This window comes from Neofelis nebulosa, chromosome 4 (genome assembly GCF_028018385.1).
Source record: "Neofelis nebulosa isolate mNeoNeb1 chromosome 4, mNeoNeb1.pri, whole genome shotgun sequence".
NCBI lineage: Eukaryota > Metazoa > Chordata > Mammalia > Carnivora > Felidae > Neofelis > Neofelis nebulosa.
In genome coordinates, this window is record NC_080785.1 from 75,244,071 (window position 1) to 75,263,883 (window position 19,813).

Genomic DNA, 19,813 nt, shown 5'->3' on the forward strand with positions numbered 1-19,813 from the left:
ATAATAAGCTACTTACAGTAATTTAATGTATTAATCATGTAGTGTAGGGAGAAGAACATTGGACAGAGTCAAAAAACCTTTTCTAGGATACTAATCCTGGAAGGAGCTTGCCTGGTTATAGCAGAATCACTCAGAGGTATTTTTCCTTTTTAATTTTACCAACATTAACATTTAAATTATTATGACTATGTAAATATTATTTAGACCTGAGCCATTTAGTTTACTATGAATACTTTTACCCCCACCCCCACCCCCACACAATAATTTGGTTTTCCTGGTGTTACTGATGATCTAGTTCTTTTGTTTATTGGTTTGTTTTCCTTTGGTTAGTTTTCTTTGCAGTTAGTGCTAATTCAACACCAAACTCTTTTCCCATCTCATAAATCTTCTCAAACACATTAGGTATTTTACCTAACAATTTCCTCTTCTTGGAAATCTCTCCTGGAAACCCCTGACCTGCTCCAACTGGACCAGTGGATTACTCTCCCAGACTAATGCATAACTGTCATCCTGGGATTCTTTTCAGCATTGTCCTGAAAACCTCCTGCATCTCTCTCCGTGGCAGCCTTTGTTTCTTGGTTTCTTTGTCTTCTCTGCCTTGGTTTATACCCTGAATTCTAGTGGAGTACATCCTCAAGTAGCTTCCTGAGAAAGGATGGGCATTATGTTCAACTTTTTGAACATCTGAAAATAATTACTTTACCTTCACAATTGATAGTTTGTATAGAATACTAGGTTGAGAGAATAATTTTATTTATTTATTTTTTTTTAAGTAAGCTCTAAACTCAATATAGGGCTTGAAATCATGATCATGAGATCAAGAGTCACATGCTCTACTGACTGAGCCAGCCAGGCTCCCTGAGGGAATAATTTTAAATACGAACTTTCAAGCCACTGTCCCACTGCTGTCTCCCTTCCAGTGTTGCTGCTGAAAAGGCTAAGGCCACTATAATTCTATCACAGTAAAGCCGTTTCCTTTTGTAGGATTTTTCTTCAAAACCAGCGTTCTAAAATTTTGCAGTAAGGAATCTTATTGTCAGTCTATTTTCATTAAATATTATGGGGATTTAATGGACCCTCTTAATCTTGAAATTCACATCCTCCACAGCTGGAAAAAGTGTAGTTGAATGACTATTACTTTGATGATTCCTCCTGCACATTTTCTCCAATTATTCAGAGGTTGGATCCCCTGGACTGGACCTCAAATTTTTTTTTGATACTTTCTTTCTCATTTTTCAGATCTGTGCTTTATACTCTATTTTCTGGAAAACTTCTTTACTTTTATCACCCATGTTTTTTTGTTATTTTTTTATGTATTTCATCATATTTGTTTAAGGCTTATTTTTGAGAGGCCTCAGAGAGAGTGCGTGCATGCATGCAAGTGGAGGAGGGGCAGAAACAGAGGGAGACAGGATCCAAAGCTGGTTCTGCACTACCAGCACAGAGTGCAACACAGGGCTCAAACTCATAAACTGTGAGATCATGACCTGAGCCAAAATCAAGAGGCAGATGCTCAGCTGACGGAACCACTCAGGCACCACTCTGTCATCATATTGTTAATTTCTAAAGCAACCTTCTGTTCACTAAGTTCCTTTTTAAAAAAAAATAACTTATCATTCTTATTTTATAGATATACTATAGTTCTTCTACATCTTTGAGAGTATTGATAATTTTTTGATGTCTTCTTTACAATCTTTCTCTAATTTAATGCACACAACTTTGCTCCCTCCAAGTTACTTATGTCAAAGGAGGTCTTTGCTGTAGAGTTGCCTGGATTCTTTAGGTCTGTTCTCTTGGACTGATCAGATTCTTCACAAAAGACACTTCCAATTTTCAACCTTGAAGCATGGGTCTGACACCTATTTTTTGAAGCACCACAGGCCAGACCCTGTCTCTCATGCTCTTCCCCATCCCCACCTACTGGCCCAGCCCCTGTCCACAGTGATCACCCCACCGGCAGAGTGAAGAGCAGCAGAGGCAGGCTTTAAGTCTGTGAGAGGGTGACAGGCCAGGGTTGTTAGCAAGCACACATGTCCTCCACAGGTAAAGCCATGCAGGGTCACAGGGAGAGCAAGGGGACACTGTGGATCATGGGAGGCAACCTGGCTCTCAGCACTGGGTCTGAGCAAATGCCCACCTCTTCCGACTTAAAGGAATTTTTAAATATTATTCTGAATTTGGAAGAGAGGAGAGAATATATATACATTTAAAGCTTTGCAGGTGACTCTGCCATGGAGCCACGTTTGAAGACCTTTAAATGACTACTGAGGTTTCCTGTACACGTAAATATTTCGAGAAGACTGTCCAATACATTTTGGCAAATCCTCAAGGAGCCGAGTCAAATTGGTTTCCATACAACACCCAGTGCTCATCCCAAAAGGTGCCCTCCTCAATACCCATCACCCACCCTTCCCTCCCTCCCACCCCCCATCAACCCTCAGTTTGTTCTCAGTTTTTAAGAGTCTCTTATGCTTTGAAGGAGCTGAGATTTCAATAGCTATGTGTAAAGGGGTACTATACATCAATACATTTTGCTGACTTTCAGTTATTCAAAATGGTATAAGAAGAGGTAAATCACATCACTCTCTTTTAAAGGCAAGAATGTAGTAAGGCATCAATCTGTGATCACATCAAGCAACTTCTGAGTATATATAATTCCTGCTCTATATGACTAATCTCCAGACTCACTGTGTATGTTCCATCCAATTTCTGTGACATTATTTCTATTCTGACTGCACAATGAATTCACCATTAAGTTTCTCACCACAGCCTAGGAAGGCACTAACTATTAAACCATGTTTACTGCCATGGCACAACAAGGGCTGGGAATAGGTAGCAAACACTAGGTATTTGAAGAACAACGAATGACCATGGAATAAAAGAAAAGCTTGCAAAACTTGGATAAGAGTTGTTGAAACATGATTTCAAGTACATACTAGTTGCTGAAAAATGGCAACCTAGAAGTCAAGTTCCTCGAGACCACTAGGAGATAAAGGAAAAATAAAATGTAATGGAAGAAGCAGAACTTACAAATGCCACAAAAATCACCAGTGACACTGGCCTGAGTATGGTGAACATGGTCGTGCTTTGTGGAATAAGCTTTTTTCTTTGTTTCACCAACAAAAATTTCCACCAATACTTAGCTCATGTCTAATGACACACAGAGGGCTGATAAGAAAACCAAGCAAGAATAATAAAAATCCAGTGATGTCATGGTTCTTTTTGAAAAGGTTCAGTCAGCTCTTTAATCTCAATCTTGTCACTGAACTTGGAAGTCAAGAAGTCAAAGTGCTCAGAGTAGCTGTTGATTTTCACTGAGATTGGCAGGCTCAGCCCCCTAGAGCTGAGCCCCCTGGGTCCCCTAGAGCTGAAGGTCTCACTAATTGGGTTCTCTACAGATCCCCAGGGTTAAAGTAGGAAACAAGAGTAAGGATGTATTGTACTATTGGTTTTGAACCTAATCAACCCTAAGAAGAGAACATTTAATGTGTAAATAAGAGAACTTAAAATGTTTCAATTGTTTAGGAAAAAAACCAAAATTAAGTTCATGTTATGATATTAATGTTTGGAGTTAGACTTAAACATGGCCAAGATTGACGAAACGAGTCTTTCCATCTGTTAAAATTTCTTCCCCAATTTAAGACTAAATAATTGTTTATGTCAACGGAAACTGATTTTGAAGAAAAATGAACAAAGAATTTAAATTATTTATCTATCATAAATATCTAAGATAAATTATTTATCTATCAATAAAACAAAAAAACAACAAAAAAAGAGCTCTATGAAACAACAGACTATATTGATTCTATTATTGATTCTATTATTTGCCTAAAACCATATTGATTCTATTATTTGTCTAAAACACAATGCTATTTCAGAATTGCTACAAGTTCCTGCATTTTAAAATTATACAACATAGGGGTGCCTGGATGGCTCAGAGATGAGCGTCTACCTTCGGCTCAGGTCATGATCTCACAATCAGAGCTTACATTGGGCTCTGTGCTGACAGTTCAGAGCCTGGAGCTGCTTCAGATTCTCCCTCTCTCTCTGCCCCTCCCCCAGTCACACTCTGTCTCCCACTGTCTCTCAAAAATGAACAAACGTTAAAAAATTTTTTTAATTAAAAAAGTTATACAACATAACTGGCCACCATAAAAATCATCATTAATACCATAAATATTAACAATCACCTACAACTTATTAAAAATAAGAAAATCAACATTAGAAAAATAGGTAATATATAAGAACAGGCAACGTAATTACAAATAGTCAAGATCTTAACATGTGAAAAGATACTTGTCACTAGCAGCCAAGAAAACACTAACATAAAAGGTATTCCAATTTTACTTATCAGAATGGCAAAAATTAAAATGATTGGTTATGGTCAATGCTCATGAGAGTAAAGAAAAACAGTCCTCCTATAATTTACAAACTTGTGGGCAAATGTTCCAGTCAAATTCATTAAAACTGAAATCTTGTCTCTTAGTAAAGAAAATCCATTAACTAGATATATAAAAGAAATAAAAATGTAAAGGTTTCATACTATTATTTAGCCTAGAATTCATTACAATAGCAACATTCTAGAAACAAGCCAAGATCCATGAATAAGAAACAGTTGAAAACTATGGTTTTTTCATACTATGGACTCATATGCAGTTTTCAGGAAGATTAAACTACAATCATATATTGATTTTAAAGGATATCCATGATACATATTTTAAAAAGACATACAATAGCATGTTATTTTTATAGAGCAAAATAAACACACACAAAATACCATATGTGCACATATATTTTTATAAGCAAAGAGAAAAAGTACAAAAGAAACATGCCTGCTGCAAAGAGTGGTGTCAATTGATAATGCCTAGGAAGAAATGGGCAGAATTTTTCTTTACATACATCCATAGCACTCAATTGATTCTCAGGATCATGAAAGGTAGTCATTTGAATTACAGAATGTGAGCACATCATTAAACCTTCATATATAACTTTGGTATCTTCTGACACTCTCACAGATGTCAAAAAAGAATCTCCTATTTGAAGCATGAAATTTTGAAACAATTTCCAAGATGGGTGCTAGGTCAGATGTTAGAAAAACTTAGTTCTTTTGACACACAGCAATCCAATTTGTAATAAAAGAAATGAAGGAGAGCAGTAGGAAACTGTTATCTGTTTGTACATACAAATAAAAAAATATGTACTATGAACGCACCATAACGTTTTGGATCATAGTATTTTGTACTGAAACTTATTGATACTTTAGTATGAAGTTCTAAGGGAGAGCTACCTGAAACTCTCTTCTCTTAAAAACAGTGTTAAAACAGCATTCCAGTGGATCTCACTTATTATTAGCATGAAACAAAAACAGAATTAAATCTAAATAATAATATTCCAGTGCAAAGACTTAATGTTTAAACATAGTTTCCAATCACTCAAGAGAGCACTAACCATGGTTTACTTCAATATCACTTCTCTTTACACAACAATTTTTTTAAGTTATGGTAGAGAGATTAGACTTTGATGAAAAAAAAAATACACATGAAGAATGCTAACCGCTGGCTTAAAAAGATCTTTTCCTACCTTCACATTATCTGGATGCAGCCCCCCAGGGTGCTTGTCCATGTACTGACATAAATCAGTGTGCTGGAAGAAAAAGGGGAAAATGTATTAACATCCCTCTGGCTATAACATGATGAATCAATATTTTTCTACTTCAAAGTCACTATTGCCTTCTGAACAAAGCAAATATAAGACAAGTGGGTGGATTTTTTTCTTTGTATGTAGCCGAATGCTTCTCCGCCCTCTCGTTTTTAACCACAATTGAATCATTACCTTTATCTTTAGGCTCTGTTTTGTATTACACATATCTGTGTATTAGAAGGTATCCATGTCCATAATTTAAGTGCCTAATTTCCTCCTCATTGAAAATATATTTTTTAGCAAAACAAAACAAAACAAAACTTAACTGTAAATATGGGTACCATACCTGAAAAAAACTAAACCAAAACACATACACATAACACACACTAAACCAATTACATTGCCAATTATCTTGTATTTTTCAAGTGCAAATGCAGGTTATGATTATTTATTTTGTATGAGATGAGAATACTACAAATATATCATTCTAGCAAAATTAATCACTACTTATTTAAAATTCTCATAACTATATTCATTAAAACATAATTTTCAGGTTTCTAGAACTCCCGAATGTATCTGCCAAAATATATTTTTAAATGAATAGAAACACTTTCAAAATTATAAATTAAGACAAATATATCAGGTATAACTTTTTAAAAAGTTTTTATTTAAATTCCACTTAGTTAACATAGAGGGTAGTATTAGTCTCAGGTGTAGAGTTTAGTGATTCAACCTTTACATAAAACAGCCATGCTTATCACAGCATGTAACTTAAAAGGAATATCTCTAAGTAACATTTTTTGCTGTTACTCTTTTAAAAATATCCCCAGCTCAATTTGCCTACAATTGTATTTATTTTCATCTTAATGCTTCTTATGTTTACATAATGAATTATATAGAAATTTGAAAAAACATGTAGAGTTGCTATTCCAATTTCTCTTCTCTTATTAGAGGGTACTATAAGATTTATAACATTGAAACATTTTATCATTTTGGAAAAGCCACTGAACATGAGTATTTATGCCCTATTATCAAGCTTCAATTATTGAAGAATTTAGAGTTTATGTTATATTCAAGAATCTTGCTACAGTCATGGTAACAGGTCAGACTCCTTTACTGCATGCCAGGTTGGTACTGCTGAGGATACAGAACAAAATTTAGCATGCATTGATTATTCACTGTGCATTTCTTGAGCCTTTCTTGTGTTCCAGGCACTACACTAGTCACTAAAGACACAGAATTAAACAGTTGCAAAAAGAAAAAACAAAAACAAAAGCAAAAGCAAACAAACAAACAAACAAAAAACAAAACAAAACAAAAAACCCCAGACATGCCGATAATTATAATAAAGTATGTTATATATTATTTTAAGAACAGTACTGGGTAATGTTTGAGGGCATAGTAAGGGGAATTTATGGTGGTGTAGAGACTTTGGAAAAGTCTCTCAAAGAAGTTACACTTGAATAGAGAATGAAAGAAGCCAACTGAAGGGCAACAGGACAGAAGAAATGCTCTTAGATATGTTCTAAGACAATATTGCCTTTATCTTAGACCACACCAAAAGTGTTTAGCTTCCAAATCAAAGTCAAACTCCATGAGGACAGAAACTATGTTTAATTTGGAAATTATTGCCTCTTTGGCCCAACAAAATGTCAAACACAGAGAAGAGCTTAATACAGGTGGAAATAGTTTTACATATAGTATAGCTTACTTAAAAAATACTCTAAAAGATAATTATGAGTTCCATGGAGTTTTTCCTGAGTGACTATATAAAAGTTTGATATCATGCATTTACCAAACTGAGGAATGAATTCTGGTTCCCAAATTGCCATTCTGTAACTCCATATTGTTAATTCCTCTCTCCTTTCGAGTATGGCTAACACCTCCCTTAAAGAAGACTTCTGAAGAACAAATAAAATAGTACATGAGATAGGGGCACCTGGGTGGCTCAGCTGGTTGAGCGACTGACTTCAGCTCAGGTCATGATCTCACGGTTTGTGAGTTTGAGCCCCTCGTCGGACTCTGTGCTGACAGCTCAGAGACTGGAGCCTGCTTCGGATTCTGTGTCTCCCTCTCTCTCTCTGCCCCTCCCCTACTCATGCTCTGTCTCTCCCTGTCTCAGAAATAAATAAACATTAAAAAAAAAATAGTACATGAGAAAGTACTTTTCACCTATAACATGATATACAAAAATATCATTTAAAATATTGCCCATTATATAACGGGAATCCACAGAGGAAGAACTGTATCTAATTTGTTCACTGCTTCACACACAACAAATAAAATGATAAATAGAAAGTATATCAATAATTATATATCCATGACATGTTAAAAATTCCTAATAAAAAATATAAAATCTCAGGCGCCTGGGTGGCTCAGTCAGTTGGGCATCTGACTTCTGCTCAGGTCATGATTTCACAGCTCATGAGTTTGAGCCTCGCATCAGGCTCTGTGCTGACAGCTTGGAGCCTGGAGCCTGCTTTGGATTCTGTCTCCCTCTCTCTCTGCTCCTCCCTCACTCATACTCTGTCTCTCTCTCCTTCAAAAATAAGTAAACATTAAACATTTTTTTAAATGTAAAATCCCAGTTTACAAAACAAGAAAATCTAATTCATGTTATTTCCAAGATATAATCTAGAAACCATAAGCAACAAAAACTTTGAAAATAAAAAATGCTATATTTTATTTTATACTTCATACTTACATATTTATATTGTTATTTATACGGATAATATTAATAAAAAATAATAATCATATCCATGTAAATATCAGACATAATAGAATTCAAGGAAAATGTATTAAACATTATGTACTTAACAACATGGCATACCAATATATACCAAAAGTTGGTAAAAATAAAAGAAGAAACTGATAATTTCACAAAATCTTCAGGGGCTTAGCTTACTTAGTTCAAGGATCAACAAACAGAATTTACCAGAAAAAAAAAAGGAAGGTTATAAGGAATATGAATAACACAATTAAATAGCGTGTTTACTTTTGTGCCCAGTAAACTCATGCTACACGTTTTTTAAATAAGAATGGCACACTCAAAAACTTAATGTATTAGACACAGATAAAGACTTAAAAGTTAGAAAGCAGAAGTCATATTCTCTTCCCACAACTAAATAAAATTAACATCAAAATGTACTGTATTTCATCAACCCTACGACCTACAATTCTTTTTTATCTCTGACATTGGAACAATAGCATGAATCTCCTATTTTCCAGGCAGTATTTGGACTACAGTTGTCATTGCCTGTGTTAGAGCAAACTTTTTAGTTTGCTTTATTTGAGGAATTATTTGTAACTCTGATGGCATGGGTCATCAACAAGAAATGTAAGGACCATCTGAGGGTAAAATATGGAAGCATGAGATGTAACTGTTATCCTTGGATGGTCCTTACATTTCTTGTAAACCATTTATTAAAAAATTTCAGGTAAGATTTTATGAAAAGTGCCAAAATTAATATCTGTAGGGCTCTTTTAGTGGGCATGAAACACTCTGATAAGAAAACACTAAATCACAGTTTAATTGAGCATTTTTATCTTTCTTACTAGTACATCAAGGAATGTTTCTTCTAGTCAATGGGGTCTTAAGTTCCATGACAGCAGGGATAAAATAAAAATGGAGAAAATCAGTTAAAGGGAGAGAGTAAGAAAAGGAGGAACAAAGAAAATCTATTTTTCTAGAAACTAAAAAAAAATTTAAAAACCCCAAAATGTTTAAATTATTTAAAAATGAAAGATAGATACAACATAAATTTCAAAGCAATGGAAAATGGCCAGAGTATTACTGAACAGGGTCAGGGACATTTAAACCTTTGCCCAAAGCAATCTACATATCAATGCAATCCCTATCAAAATAACACCAGTATTCTTCACAGAGCTAAAAGGAACGATCCTAAAATTTATATGGAACCAAAAAAGACCCCGAACAGCCAAAGCAATCTTGGAAAAGAAAACCAAAGCTGGAGGCATCACAATCCTAGACTTCAAGCTGTATTACAAAGCTGTAATCATCCAGACAGTATGTACTGGCACAAAAACAGACACTCAGATCAATGGAACAGAATAGAGAATCCAGAAATGGACCCACAAACGAAAGGTATGGTCAACTCATCTTTGACAAAGCAGAAAAGAATATCCAATGGAATAAAGGCAATCTCTTCAGCAACCGGTGCTGGGAAAACTGGACGACGACATGCAGAAGAATGAACCTGGACCACTTTCTTACACCATATACAAAAATACTCAAAATGGATGAAAGACCTAAACCCACGACAGGAAAAATCAAAATCCTTGAGGAGAAAGAAGGCAACAATCTCTTTGACCTTGGCCGCAGCAACTTCTTATTCAACATGTCTCCGGAGGCAAGGGAAACAAAAGCAAAAATGAACTATTGGGACCTCATCAAACTAAAAAGCTTCTACACAGCAAAGGAAACAATCAGCAAAACTAAAAGGCAACTGACAGAATGGAAGAAGATATTTGCAAATGACATATCAGATAAAGGGTTAGTATCAAAAATCTATAAAGAACTTATCAAACTCAACACCCCCCAAAAAAAATAATCTAGTGAAGAAATGGACAAAATACATGAATAGACACTTCTCCAAAGAAGACATACAGATGGCCAACAGACACATGAAAAAACGCTCAACATCACTCATCATCTGGGAAATACAACATAAGTAAATCTACTAATGTGAACTTCGAAAATTAACAAAGAAGTGGAATGGTGTAGGGTACAAAATTTTCACAGTATTATATATCTGACATTTAGATTTAATGCTAATTTTGTATAAATAAGATTTATTACATGCTGATTTTGCATAATAAATAAGACAAGGTCTCTGCTCTCAATAAAGCTTATATTCTGTGGATTGTACATACTTGTGAATTATTTTAATTTTTTTCCAAAAGACATATTCAAGCTTGTTGCTTAAAATTTTTTAAATTCCACATGAGTGAAATCATACAGTATTTGTTTTTCTCTGACTTATTTTGGTTAGCATAATACTCTCTAGCTCCTTCCATGTAGTTGCAAATGGCCAACTATATCTCACAATAGATATATGTATCTTACAACTTCTTTATCCATTCATCAGTAGATGGAATTTAAGAAACAAAACATGAACATAGTGGGAAACAACAGAGAGAGGCAAATCATAAAACAGACTCTTACCTATGGAGAACGACCTGAGGGTTGCTGAAAGGGAGGTGGGTGGGAAGATGGGTAAAAGAGGTGATGGGGATCAAGGATGAGCACTGGGTGTAATAAGTACATGATGAATCACTAAAATCTATACCTGAAACTAATATTATACTGTATGTTAACCAATGGGAATTTAAATAAAAACTTGGAATAAAAATAAATAAATAAAGCTAAAAAACAAACAAACCAACCTATGAGGAAGGAAACATATCAGGAGTGGGGGGAAAATATTCCTGATCCTCAACATACACAGATATCCTTCTAAGTATATAACCAATGACATTAGCATTATGAATTGCAGGAAGGAGGCTTCTCCAAAATGAAATGTTGGGAAACTTTTTACATTTATTCATTTAAATTCAACTTAGTTAACATGCAGTGTAGTATTGGTTTCATAAAGAATTTTCCAAACCTTCTAAATTTCAAAAACTCATATTTCCTTAGATGTATGGCATCAAAATGTGTGTGTGTGTGCATATATATCACATGCATATACACATGGCTGTCTAGCTGTATAACCTTGGGCAGGTTAGATAACCTCTATATATCAGAATCTTCTTGTGTATAATGAGAATTATCCTAATACACCTACCTCAAATGGATAATATGAAAATTAATGATTAAAAATCATAATGGTTTCAGAATACTACCCAGCACATAGTAGATGATACAGATGGTGATGATGATGATGATGATGATGATGATGATGATGATGATGATTTTATGTGGTGTGTTTACAATAGTGGGGGTTTGGGGAGGATTACAATTAAAAATGGAATGATAAATACGGTCAGAAAACTGGAACTCCTAGGGGTAGCACTGCATCCTTATTATGTTCTTCCTGTCTATTTAACCAGACATTCCTATTCACACTCCACCACTGTCTATACACAGCCAGTGAGACTACATCTAGCCAATATGCAATGAACCTCAGACTGCTCTGGGTGATCAGGGGCAAGACTCTGCAGAATCTCGGATGGAAAAAGAAAGAAGAGATAGTACAAGGTACCACTTTGTACCTTAGCAAACTTCTGTTCTACCTGCATTAAAAATGGTTTATCCACGGGATACAGGTGTGCTGTTTCGAAGGGACACATGCACCCCATGTTTATAGCAGCACTATCAACAATAGCCAAAGTATGGAAAGAGCCCAAATGTCCATCAGTGGATGAATGGATAAAGAAAATGTGGTATATACATACAGTGGAGTATTACAGTCAAAAAGAAAGAAATCTTGCCATTTGCAACTACATGGATGGAACTGGAGGGTGTTATGCTAAGTGAAATTAGTCAGAGAAAGACACATATCATATGACTTCACTCATATGAGGACTTTAAGAGACAAAACAGATGAACGTAAGGGAACGGAAATAAAAATAATATAAAAACAGGGAGGGGGACAAAACAGAAGAGACTCATAAATATGGAGAACAAACTGAGGGTTGCTGGAGGGGTTATAGGAGAGGGGTGGGCTAAATGGGTAAGGGGCATTAAGGAATCTACTCCTGAAATCATTGTTTCACTATATGCTAATTTGGATGTAAATTTTAAAAAAGAAAAAAGAAAATTTAAAAAAAAGAAAAAAGAAAAAATGGTTTCTTCTCTCTCTCCCTCTCTCTCTCTCTACCCCTCCCTCCCTCCCTCTCTCTGTTTTAATACATAGTATCATGCTTGGATCTTCATTAGATGTGCCTAACTTACAAATTTCATCACATCTCTTCTTTCTCATTTCTCTCTTTAGTTCCACCCATTGGATTATAGGACTCTTATCTTTGCACTGGTCCAGAAATACAATACTAAAGTTAACAATAATGCTAGAAGGTACTTCTTTGTCATTCCATTTTTTTAAAGTCATCCTAGGTTTAAAGAGAAGGCTCCTATGGCATATGACCAACAGATCAGTATCCCCTGATGAGACACGGATAATCTCAGATTCATCTGGCTTGATCTCTGGCTATTTCTTATTCTGATACTAAAAGGAGCAGGTCACTTAGACTAGATTCCTGGTGAATGAAGATCACACAAATTCCTCTTCACCCTCCCATCTCTATCTTGGCTCTTGGCTGACACTCCTCTTTCCCTCACTATATTATGCCTCACCTCATGTTGCAACACCTCCCTCTCTTCAATCCATCACTGCTGCTGTTCTTCAGGGTAATCCCTTTAGAAGCACTTGTGTTTGATAGGTGTATACCTGAATACCTAAGAACACTTCATCAATCTGCCATGTAGTGGATGGTTTTAAATAAAGCTACCAAATATGACTAGACTTACAGACCAAGCAGGAGACAGAGTGAGAGCAGAAAAGGCTCCAAAGGCTCAGTCCTCACACTAGCATATATTTCTTTCAAAATGAGTTTCCTCCTTCCTCACTGTCAATTACCCATCAGGTACCATTTACTTGGTTATTAACATAGGCGTCTCTGGGAAAACATACCTGAAATCCTAACACCCTGAACAATAAATGCTCTCTGTAAAGGAGTTTGCCATTTTTGTAATTTGGGTTTTCCCATACTGATTTGATTACTTGGTGGCTGGATCACTTTAGAAGGCAGGAGAAAAATCTCCCTTTATAAAAAGGCAGGATATAGGAAGACCACAACAAATTGTAAAGACTTTTTATTCATAAGCACTTTGACACAGTAGAGCCTCTATTAATTTCAATCATATGTAGACCTGGGAACTGCATCACTAGCAGCCATGAGATTTAAAGGGAAAGACATGAAAGAAAACTACAAAGATAAATTATGGATATAATGACCATTTCAAAACAGGCCCAAGTGGAGAAGAGACCTTTAAAAGAGGACAGGGAAGAGAGGCCAGCCAGAAGAAAAGACGAGAAACAAGGTAGAGTATGAAACTCAGCTCTTCATATTTTCCACTCTCCAGCCCTTACTCTGTTTGAAACTGACTTTGGCTCAGGAGAAAGCAGCACTATCCCTCCACTGAGATCTACTGGGAAAAAGGTTCTCTGGAAACCACAAACTCAGACACTTCTTGCACATGAAATGTTACCTATTCCAGGGCAGAAACAAGTACAAGTCAACTGTGAAGTAGGCTTCACCATTCGGTATGTGCTTACGTTTCTTTTTAAACAACATATTAGCCATGGAGTGGGGTCTTCCAATTGCTAGATTCTCAAATGATCAAGACATCAAGTCCTTCAGAGAAATTATGTTTTTGCATTAGCACTGGCTTTCATACTGAGCTTTCCTCCTCAAAAAGGAATCCAAATAAAGCCCCTTCCCAAACACATGCATTTGTTTTCATTTTCCTATAATGTTAAGTATAGTGTCCACTATATTTGGCAGCTAATTTTGATGTTCTTCAGAAGCACTGCCAAAATATGACGTTGAAAATAGCACAACCCTATTTTTAGCACCTAGGCTAAAAATAAGGAAGTTTTTCCACGGGGATAACCAACAGAAATCTTCATTTTTAAGTTATGTTAAGTTTAGCCTCCACAGCCTTTGCTTCTGTTTCCTTTACTTTTCCATTTCACAGTGAGAGGAGAGTCCGTATATTTAAGCCTGGTATAATTTTTACAACATTAAAAAAAAAAAACCTACTTCACAAGAGTAAGAATATGAAAAGATTCCATAAGATAATGAGACAACTTCTGAATTTCTTTATTCTTCAGGGATAGGCTTACTTTATGTTTAAATGCCAAGGTTCAGCTATAGTTGCATTTTGAAATTAATGAAAATTTGATTTTACAAAACAAAAAAAAGTGAGAAGATGATAAAGAAAAAAGATGGGATTTGTTAACAACTAGTTGATAAACATGTGCAAGTTGGAAGCATAAAAATATAGATAGAGCTCTCCTCTCCCTGACTGTTGATTATTTACGAAGCTCTCTCGTCCTCGTCAGTCTGATTCTAGACACTCCAATTCCTTCCATGTAAGTGACTCATTATAAAGAACCTTTAAATAATACTGACTGGTAAGAGGTCACATTAAAAAAAACCGCAAATTTCAAAGAACAAGAGCAATTATTTCCACTCTTTGGTGATAGTGCATGTGGTCCCCAAATTAATGGCTACAACAGCAACTGCCAGTGTGACCAAGACAATGACTATGGCAGATGTTTACTTGTGATGCTTACTCTATTACTGGCTAATGTCACCTTCATTACCATTGTCCCGTATCTTAAACACACCACAGGCATTCTAACTAAAACCACACTTGAAGGGTAGCTGTGAACTTTGGTAGAACTCACTGTCATTTTAGTTTTTAATCTATTTCACCTGCAGCTCATTAACGTCACGTAATTCACTGGGGAATAGTTGCTGCTGGAGGCAACTGAAGAAAACAGAGAAGTTGAACCCTCCTTTCTTCTACAGCAATCAATGCCATTCTCCTCTAGCTATAATCTCTGTTTTAATCAGCCTACATTGCTGTAAGAATTAATACATCAAATTACTGAGCAGGTAGTTTCAAACTGCTCTGATATGAAGTCCACAGGTTTAAATTGACTTTGAAATTGCATTTTCTTCCCATTAAGCTTTATAGTACTCATCTATTTCATTCCCAAATCATAATTAATGAAATTTTAATGCTGCTAGTTCCAACATGTGAGTATCATTCATTAGTGGGAAAAAAATAAAAACATTAACCAACTTTACCTTTAAAACAAAATCACAGTCATTTAAGATGCTTTATAGAGGAAGTCAGTATATACCCAAGGGCCCATTTTTAAAACAGTGGTTAAAATATAAAACTGTCAGTATTCTCTCAAATGCTATTTAGCCTTTATGCTAATACACTGAAATCCCTTATCTTTAACTACAAAAAAACAAGGCATTCATGAACAAGTACAAAAGTGCTATCTCTTCCTTCTGAAGTAGAAATTCTAATTACTACTAGTTTATTGTGCCTCGAGTTGCATCATGGGACACGGTATGACAAAAGAGGCAATATGGTCTTTCAATCTATTCCATCATCACCTAAAGATAAGTTCTCAAGTAGAATACTCTCAAATATTCAATTGTTCCTGCACAGAATTATTTTACATATTACAAAGCCTGTTTCTGGGTTATTTTTACTTGGTTTTGAGCCACTTAGGAAATGTTTTAAATTCTATCCAGTAAACCACACGTATTCCCTGGGGAGGGCAGAGATGGCTCACACACACAGTAGTTCAAACTACATAAAAATCCTCCCATAGCTATCACGGTGCTGTGGTTCGTTCCTAATTAAGTTCCCTATTTAAAAAATCATATAATGCCTTCTCCTTCTCCTTTCCGGTCATAATAAACCTATATTGGACTTTGCTATCCCATAATTCTGCCTAACTGGTTTCAGTTGCCATTTCTGATTCCAAATTGCATGGGCAGCCCGAGGCTGGTGACTGGAATAGGAAGCATTTCCAACCACATTCCCATCATGTAAAACCAGCAACCTGAAAGATCTTTTCCATTAAAACAAAAAACTTACTATTTGACTTCTGGCAATGACACTATGGATGGACAGATTATATAGCTCTATCCAGGCAGTAAGACTGTTGTGAGCCATTCTTCTCTGATAAAAAGAATGCAGACATTCATGCTCTAAGAAACAATTCAAGTGTCTGAAGTAGTTTCAATATTGTAATGGCCTATTCATACACGGAATAAATATCTATATCCATATCTCTAAATCTATAATTTATTTAGTTTATAAAACTTCTAGAATGTATACATTATTTTCCTCTTAAAATTAAATAAATTCAAAGTATAAATTTGGAAAGTTTCAAGAAACTTGGGGCAGAGGGGGTGAGATCTTCCAGAAGTAGAGCATTGTGGTTCTACAGAAGGATATGTTATTCCTGCATCAGAAGAATGTGTAAAATGTTTTCTCTTCCAACAGTAAAGGAAAGAGCTACCAGTATGGTTTATGTGTCCTCTGGGAAACCATTCACAAGACTAAACCATATAATAAATTTTAATGGAGTCAAATAGACACTTTAAAAAGATGTTCATATTATTTTGAAGCCAGTTTGATTTTCAAAAGGAAAAATAAAAAGCCAATGGGTATAAAGAATGGAATGCTCTCATCATCCAACATCCTCCAAACTTTGGGGAAAGAAAAAGAGGTTAACAAAGTGGGCCACATAAAATGTTTTGGAGTCAAAGCATGAGATCAAAGAGAAAAGAAGTGAAATAGTTTTCAGGAGTATCAGCTCTGAAAACACCTTCTGGAGCTGCCCTGCTAGAAATAGGGAGATGCTGAAATTATAGGATAAAAGCAACATGAGGGAGAAAAGTTAGAAACAGAGAACTAAAATGGAAAAGAGGACAGAAAAAGGGCAATAAAGAGGGAATGGAGGTAAAAGCATCAAAGGTGCAGGTCTGAGACTTTGCTAGCTACAAAGCAGGAAAAGGGATTTTTGTCTTAGGTTTTTGTTTTTTAATAATGTTGGTTCTAAGAGGTAAGAGTACTGATCATACCAGATGTATGGTTCAAAAAACTTTAGAAATTATACTGTAATAAGCTTCAGGTACATGTTTTTCTAATTTTAAAAACTAATTCTGGAGCACATAATTCAATGAAAATATTAAACAATTATAATTTGCTAAATTGTCACCTGTCTTTTTGGCATAACAAATGAAAATAAAATACACATTTTCCAAATCTTAGAATGAGTAAAGTATTATAAAATGTATAATAACGAATAAAAGCTATTCACTATTTAGGAGCTCAGTGATGACTTTGAGGGAAATAAGAATGACAGTCAAATAAATGTGAATAATACTCTTCTTTTTCTTACCTAAAATGAAACATTTATAACCTTGTTCATATCACTTGATCCAGTAGTAAAAATATTAGGAGGTTTTCTCCCCTATGGAAACGCAGAGGGATATATTAGAAGTAATGCTATTAAGATTTTATAATGCAAAATACTTTGGAGTTCTTAAATGTGGTTCTTAAATATCTACTTATTTATGAAGCAAGGGTTGTGGGCTACAGAGTCTCAAATAGGGATACATAAAAAACCCTTGAATTAGACAAATGGTTTTACAAATAAATGTATATTACAAAGCTAGAGCTCATTTAAATCTTCTTGGTTGGTGGAAATACACAGAGTATAAAAGGACAAAGCTTTCAGAGAAAGTCCTGGTAAACAATGAAGTATCTGAAATGTCTATTGGTTATATATGATAGGAAAGGTAATTTATATTGCTATTCTTGTAGCACACCTGAAGCATGCGCACATTTGCGTGCTTATATAATTATTAAGCACAACTGTAATTATTTCAATATAGTACATAAAGGAGCAAAGTAATTTAGATTTCTCAAGCTCAGTGAGTACAAGAATCACACCAACATTATTTTTTAAATGCAAGTTTTTACCTGAAGAGTATGATGCTCTGAAATGCAAGAAACTGAGGAGTAGTAAAATATATTGTTAAAAATCCTGAAAATTGTAAAAGCTTGGTTTCAAGTGGCTCTTTTATTTTTTTTTAAATTATTTTTAATGTATTTATTTAAATTCAAGTTGGTTAACACACAGTGTAGCATTGGTTTCAGGAATAGAACCCAATGATTCATCATTTACATGTAACACCCAGTGCTCATTCTTAAAAGTGCCCTCCTTGGGGGCCTGGGTGGCTCCGTCGGTTAAGCGCCCACTTTCGGCTCAGGTCATGATCTCGCAGTCTGTGAGTTCGAACCCCGTGTCTGGCTCTATGCTGACAGCCCAGAGCCTGGAGCCTGCTTCGGATTCTATGTCTCCCTTTGCCTGCTCACACTCCATCTTTCCCTCTCAAAAATAAATAAACACTGAATTTTTTTTTTAAGTGCCCTCCTTAATGACCACCACCCATTTAGCCCATTCACCCACTCACCTTCCCTCCAAAACCCTCAGTTTGTTCTCTGTACTTAAGAGTCTCTAACAGTTTGCCTCCCTCTATTTAACTTATTTTTTCCTTGCCTTCTTCTATGTTCATCTGCTTTGTTTTCTTAAATCCCACATATGAATGAAATCATGATATTTATCTTTGACTGACTTTCATTATTTTTGATATTGCTCTTTTAATAGCAAAGAATAAGACCTCAGATCACCGAAGGAATGGGGGGAAATCCCAAATTCATGAATCCTCGTATTCTGAGCACTGCCGAAAGTTAAAATGGAACACAAATTCTAAAGTATTTCTTTTTTTCAGGATCTATAGCCAAAAGTCAAACTGCTGATTTATCTGTCATAAAAAACTCTGTCAAAGATCTGATCATCATTTTATTTTTTTCGTCTTTTTTGTTACTGGCTTTGCTCAATTCATGGACAAAGAAAATGTGCTTAATTCTTTGCTATGCATAGCATGAAATTAAAGATACCCTAAAAAAGAACTTTTACTTTTTTTCTTAGTCATTATACACTTGCAGACTTGCCAGGATAATAACTTCCCCAGGAGCCTGACATATTTGGCAGATATAGTTGATGTTTTGAATATGAATCCTGAAACTTCAAGAAGCAAAGACCAACATTACTGCTCCTCATGATATGTTTTAAGCTTTTATGCCAAAATCTAGTTATGTATTCAGTGAATCAGAGCTAAAAATATCTTTTCAATCTCTTGACTTAGTGCAATTTGCCATAAAAGGGTTACTGGAAAGAAATTTCAAGAGAAAGAATAAACTCTCACCAAGTCTGTCTAGGTGGTGGTTTCCTGATGTTGTGGTTGAAAACACCATTTGAAAGACAGTCTTAGCAAAATGTCAGGGAAGATAATGGTGCTCAAATTTAAAACAATTATGAAAAAATCGGAAAATCATACTGGAAAAATTTTGGACAAAATATCTAAATGTTTACTTCCAAATAAATTAGCAGGAATTATCATACTCAACACAGGAAGGTGGTTATAATGATTTCTATCAAGAAAAACAGAGCAGAGGGGCGCCTGGGTGGCTCAGTCAGTTGAGTGTCCAACTTTGGCTCAGGTCATGATCTCCTCCTGGGTTGTGGGTTCAAGCCCTGCATCC

General features: G+C 35.3%; 1 protein-coding gene across 8 annotated transcripts in view; it reads right to left on the bottom strand.

The window, feature by feature from the left end:
• Positions 1-19,813, bottom strand: part of CDK14 (cyclin dependent kinase 14) — a 633,696-nt gene that overhangs the window by 320,874 nt on the left and 293,009 nt on the right. For all 8 annotated transcript variants that reach the window (XR_009260494.1, XM_058725143.1, XM_058725146.1 and 5 more), the window contains one exon: positions 5,581-5,643. Coding sequence is in view for 7 of the 8 variants with exons in the window: in XM_058725143.1 (XP_058581126.1) it covers positions 5,581-5,643 (63 nt within the window). In the remaining variant the exon portion in view is untranslated. The remainder of the gene's footprint in view (positions 1-5,580; positions 5,644-19,813) is intronic.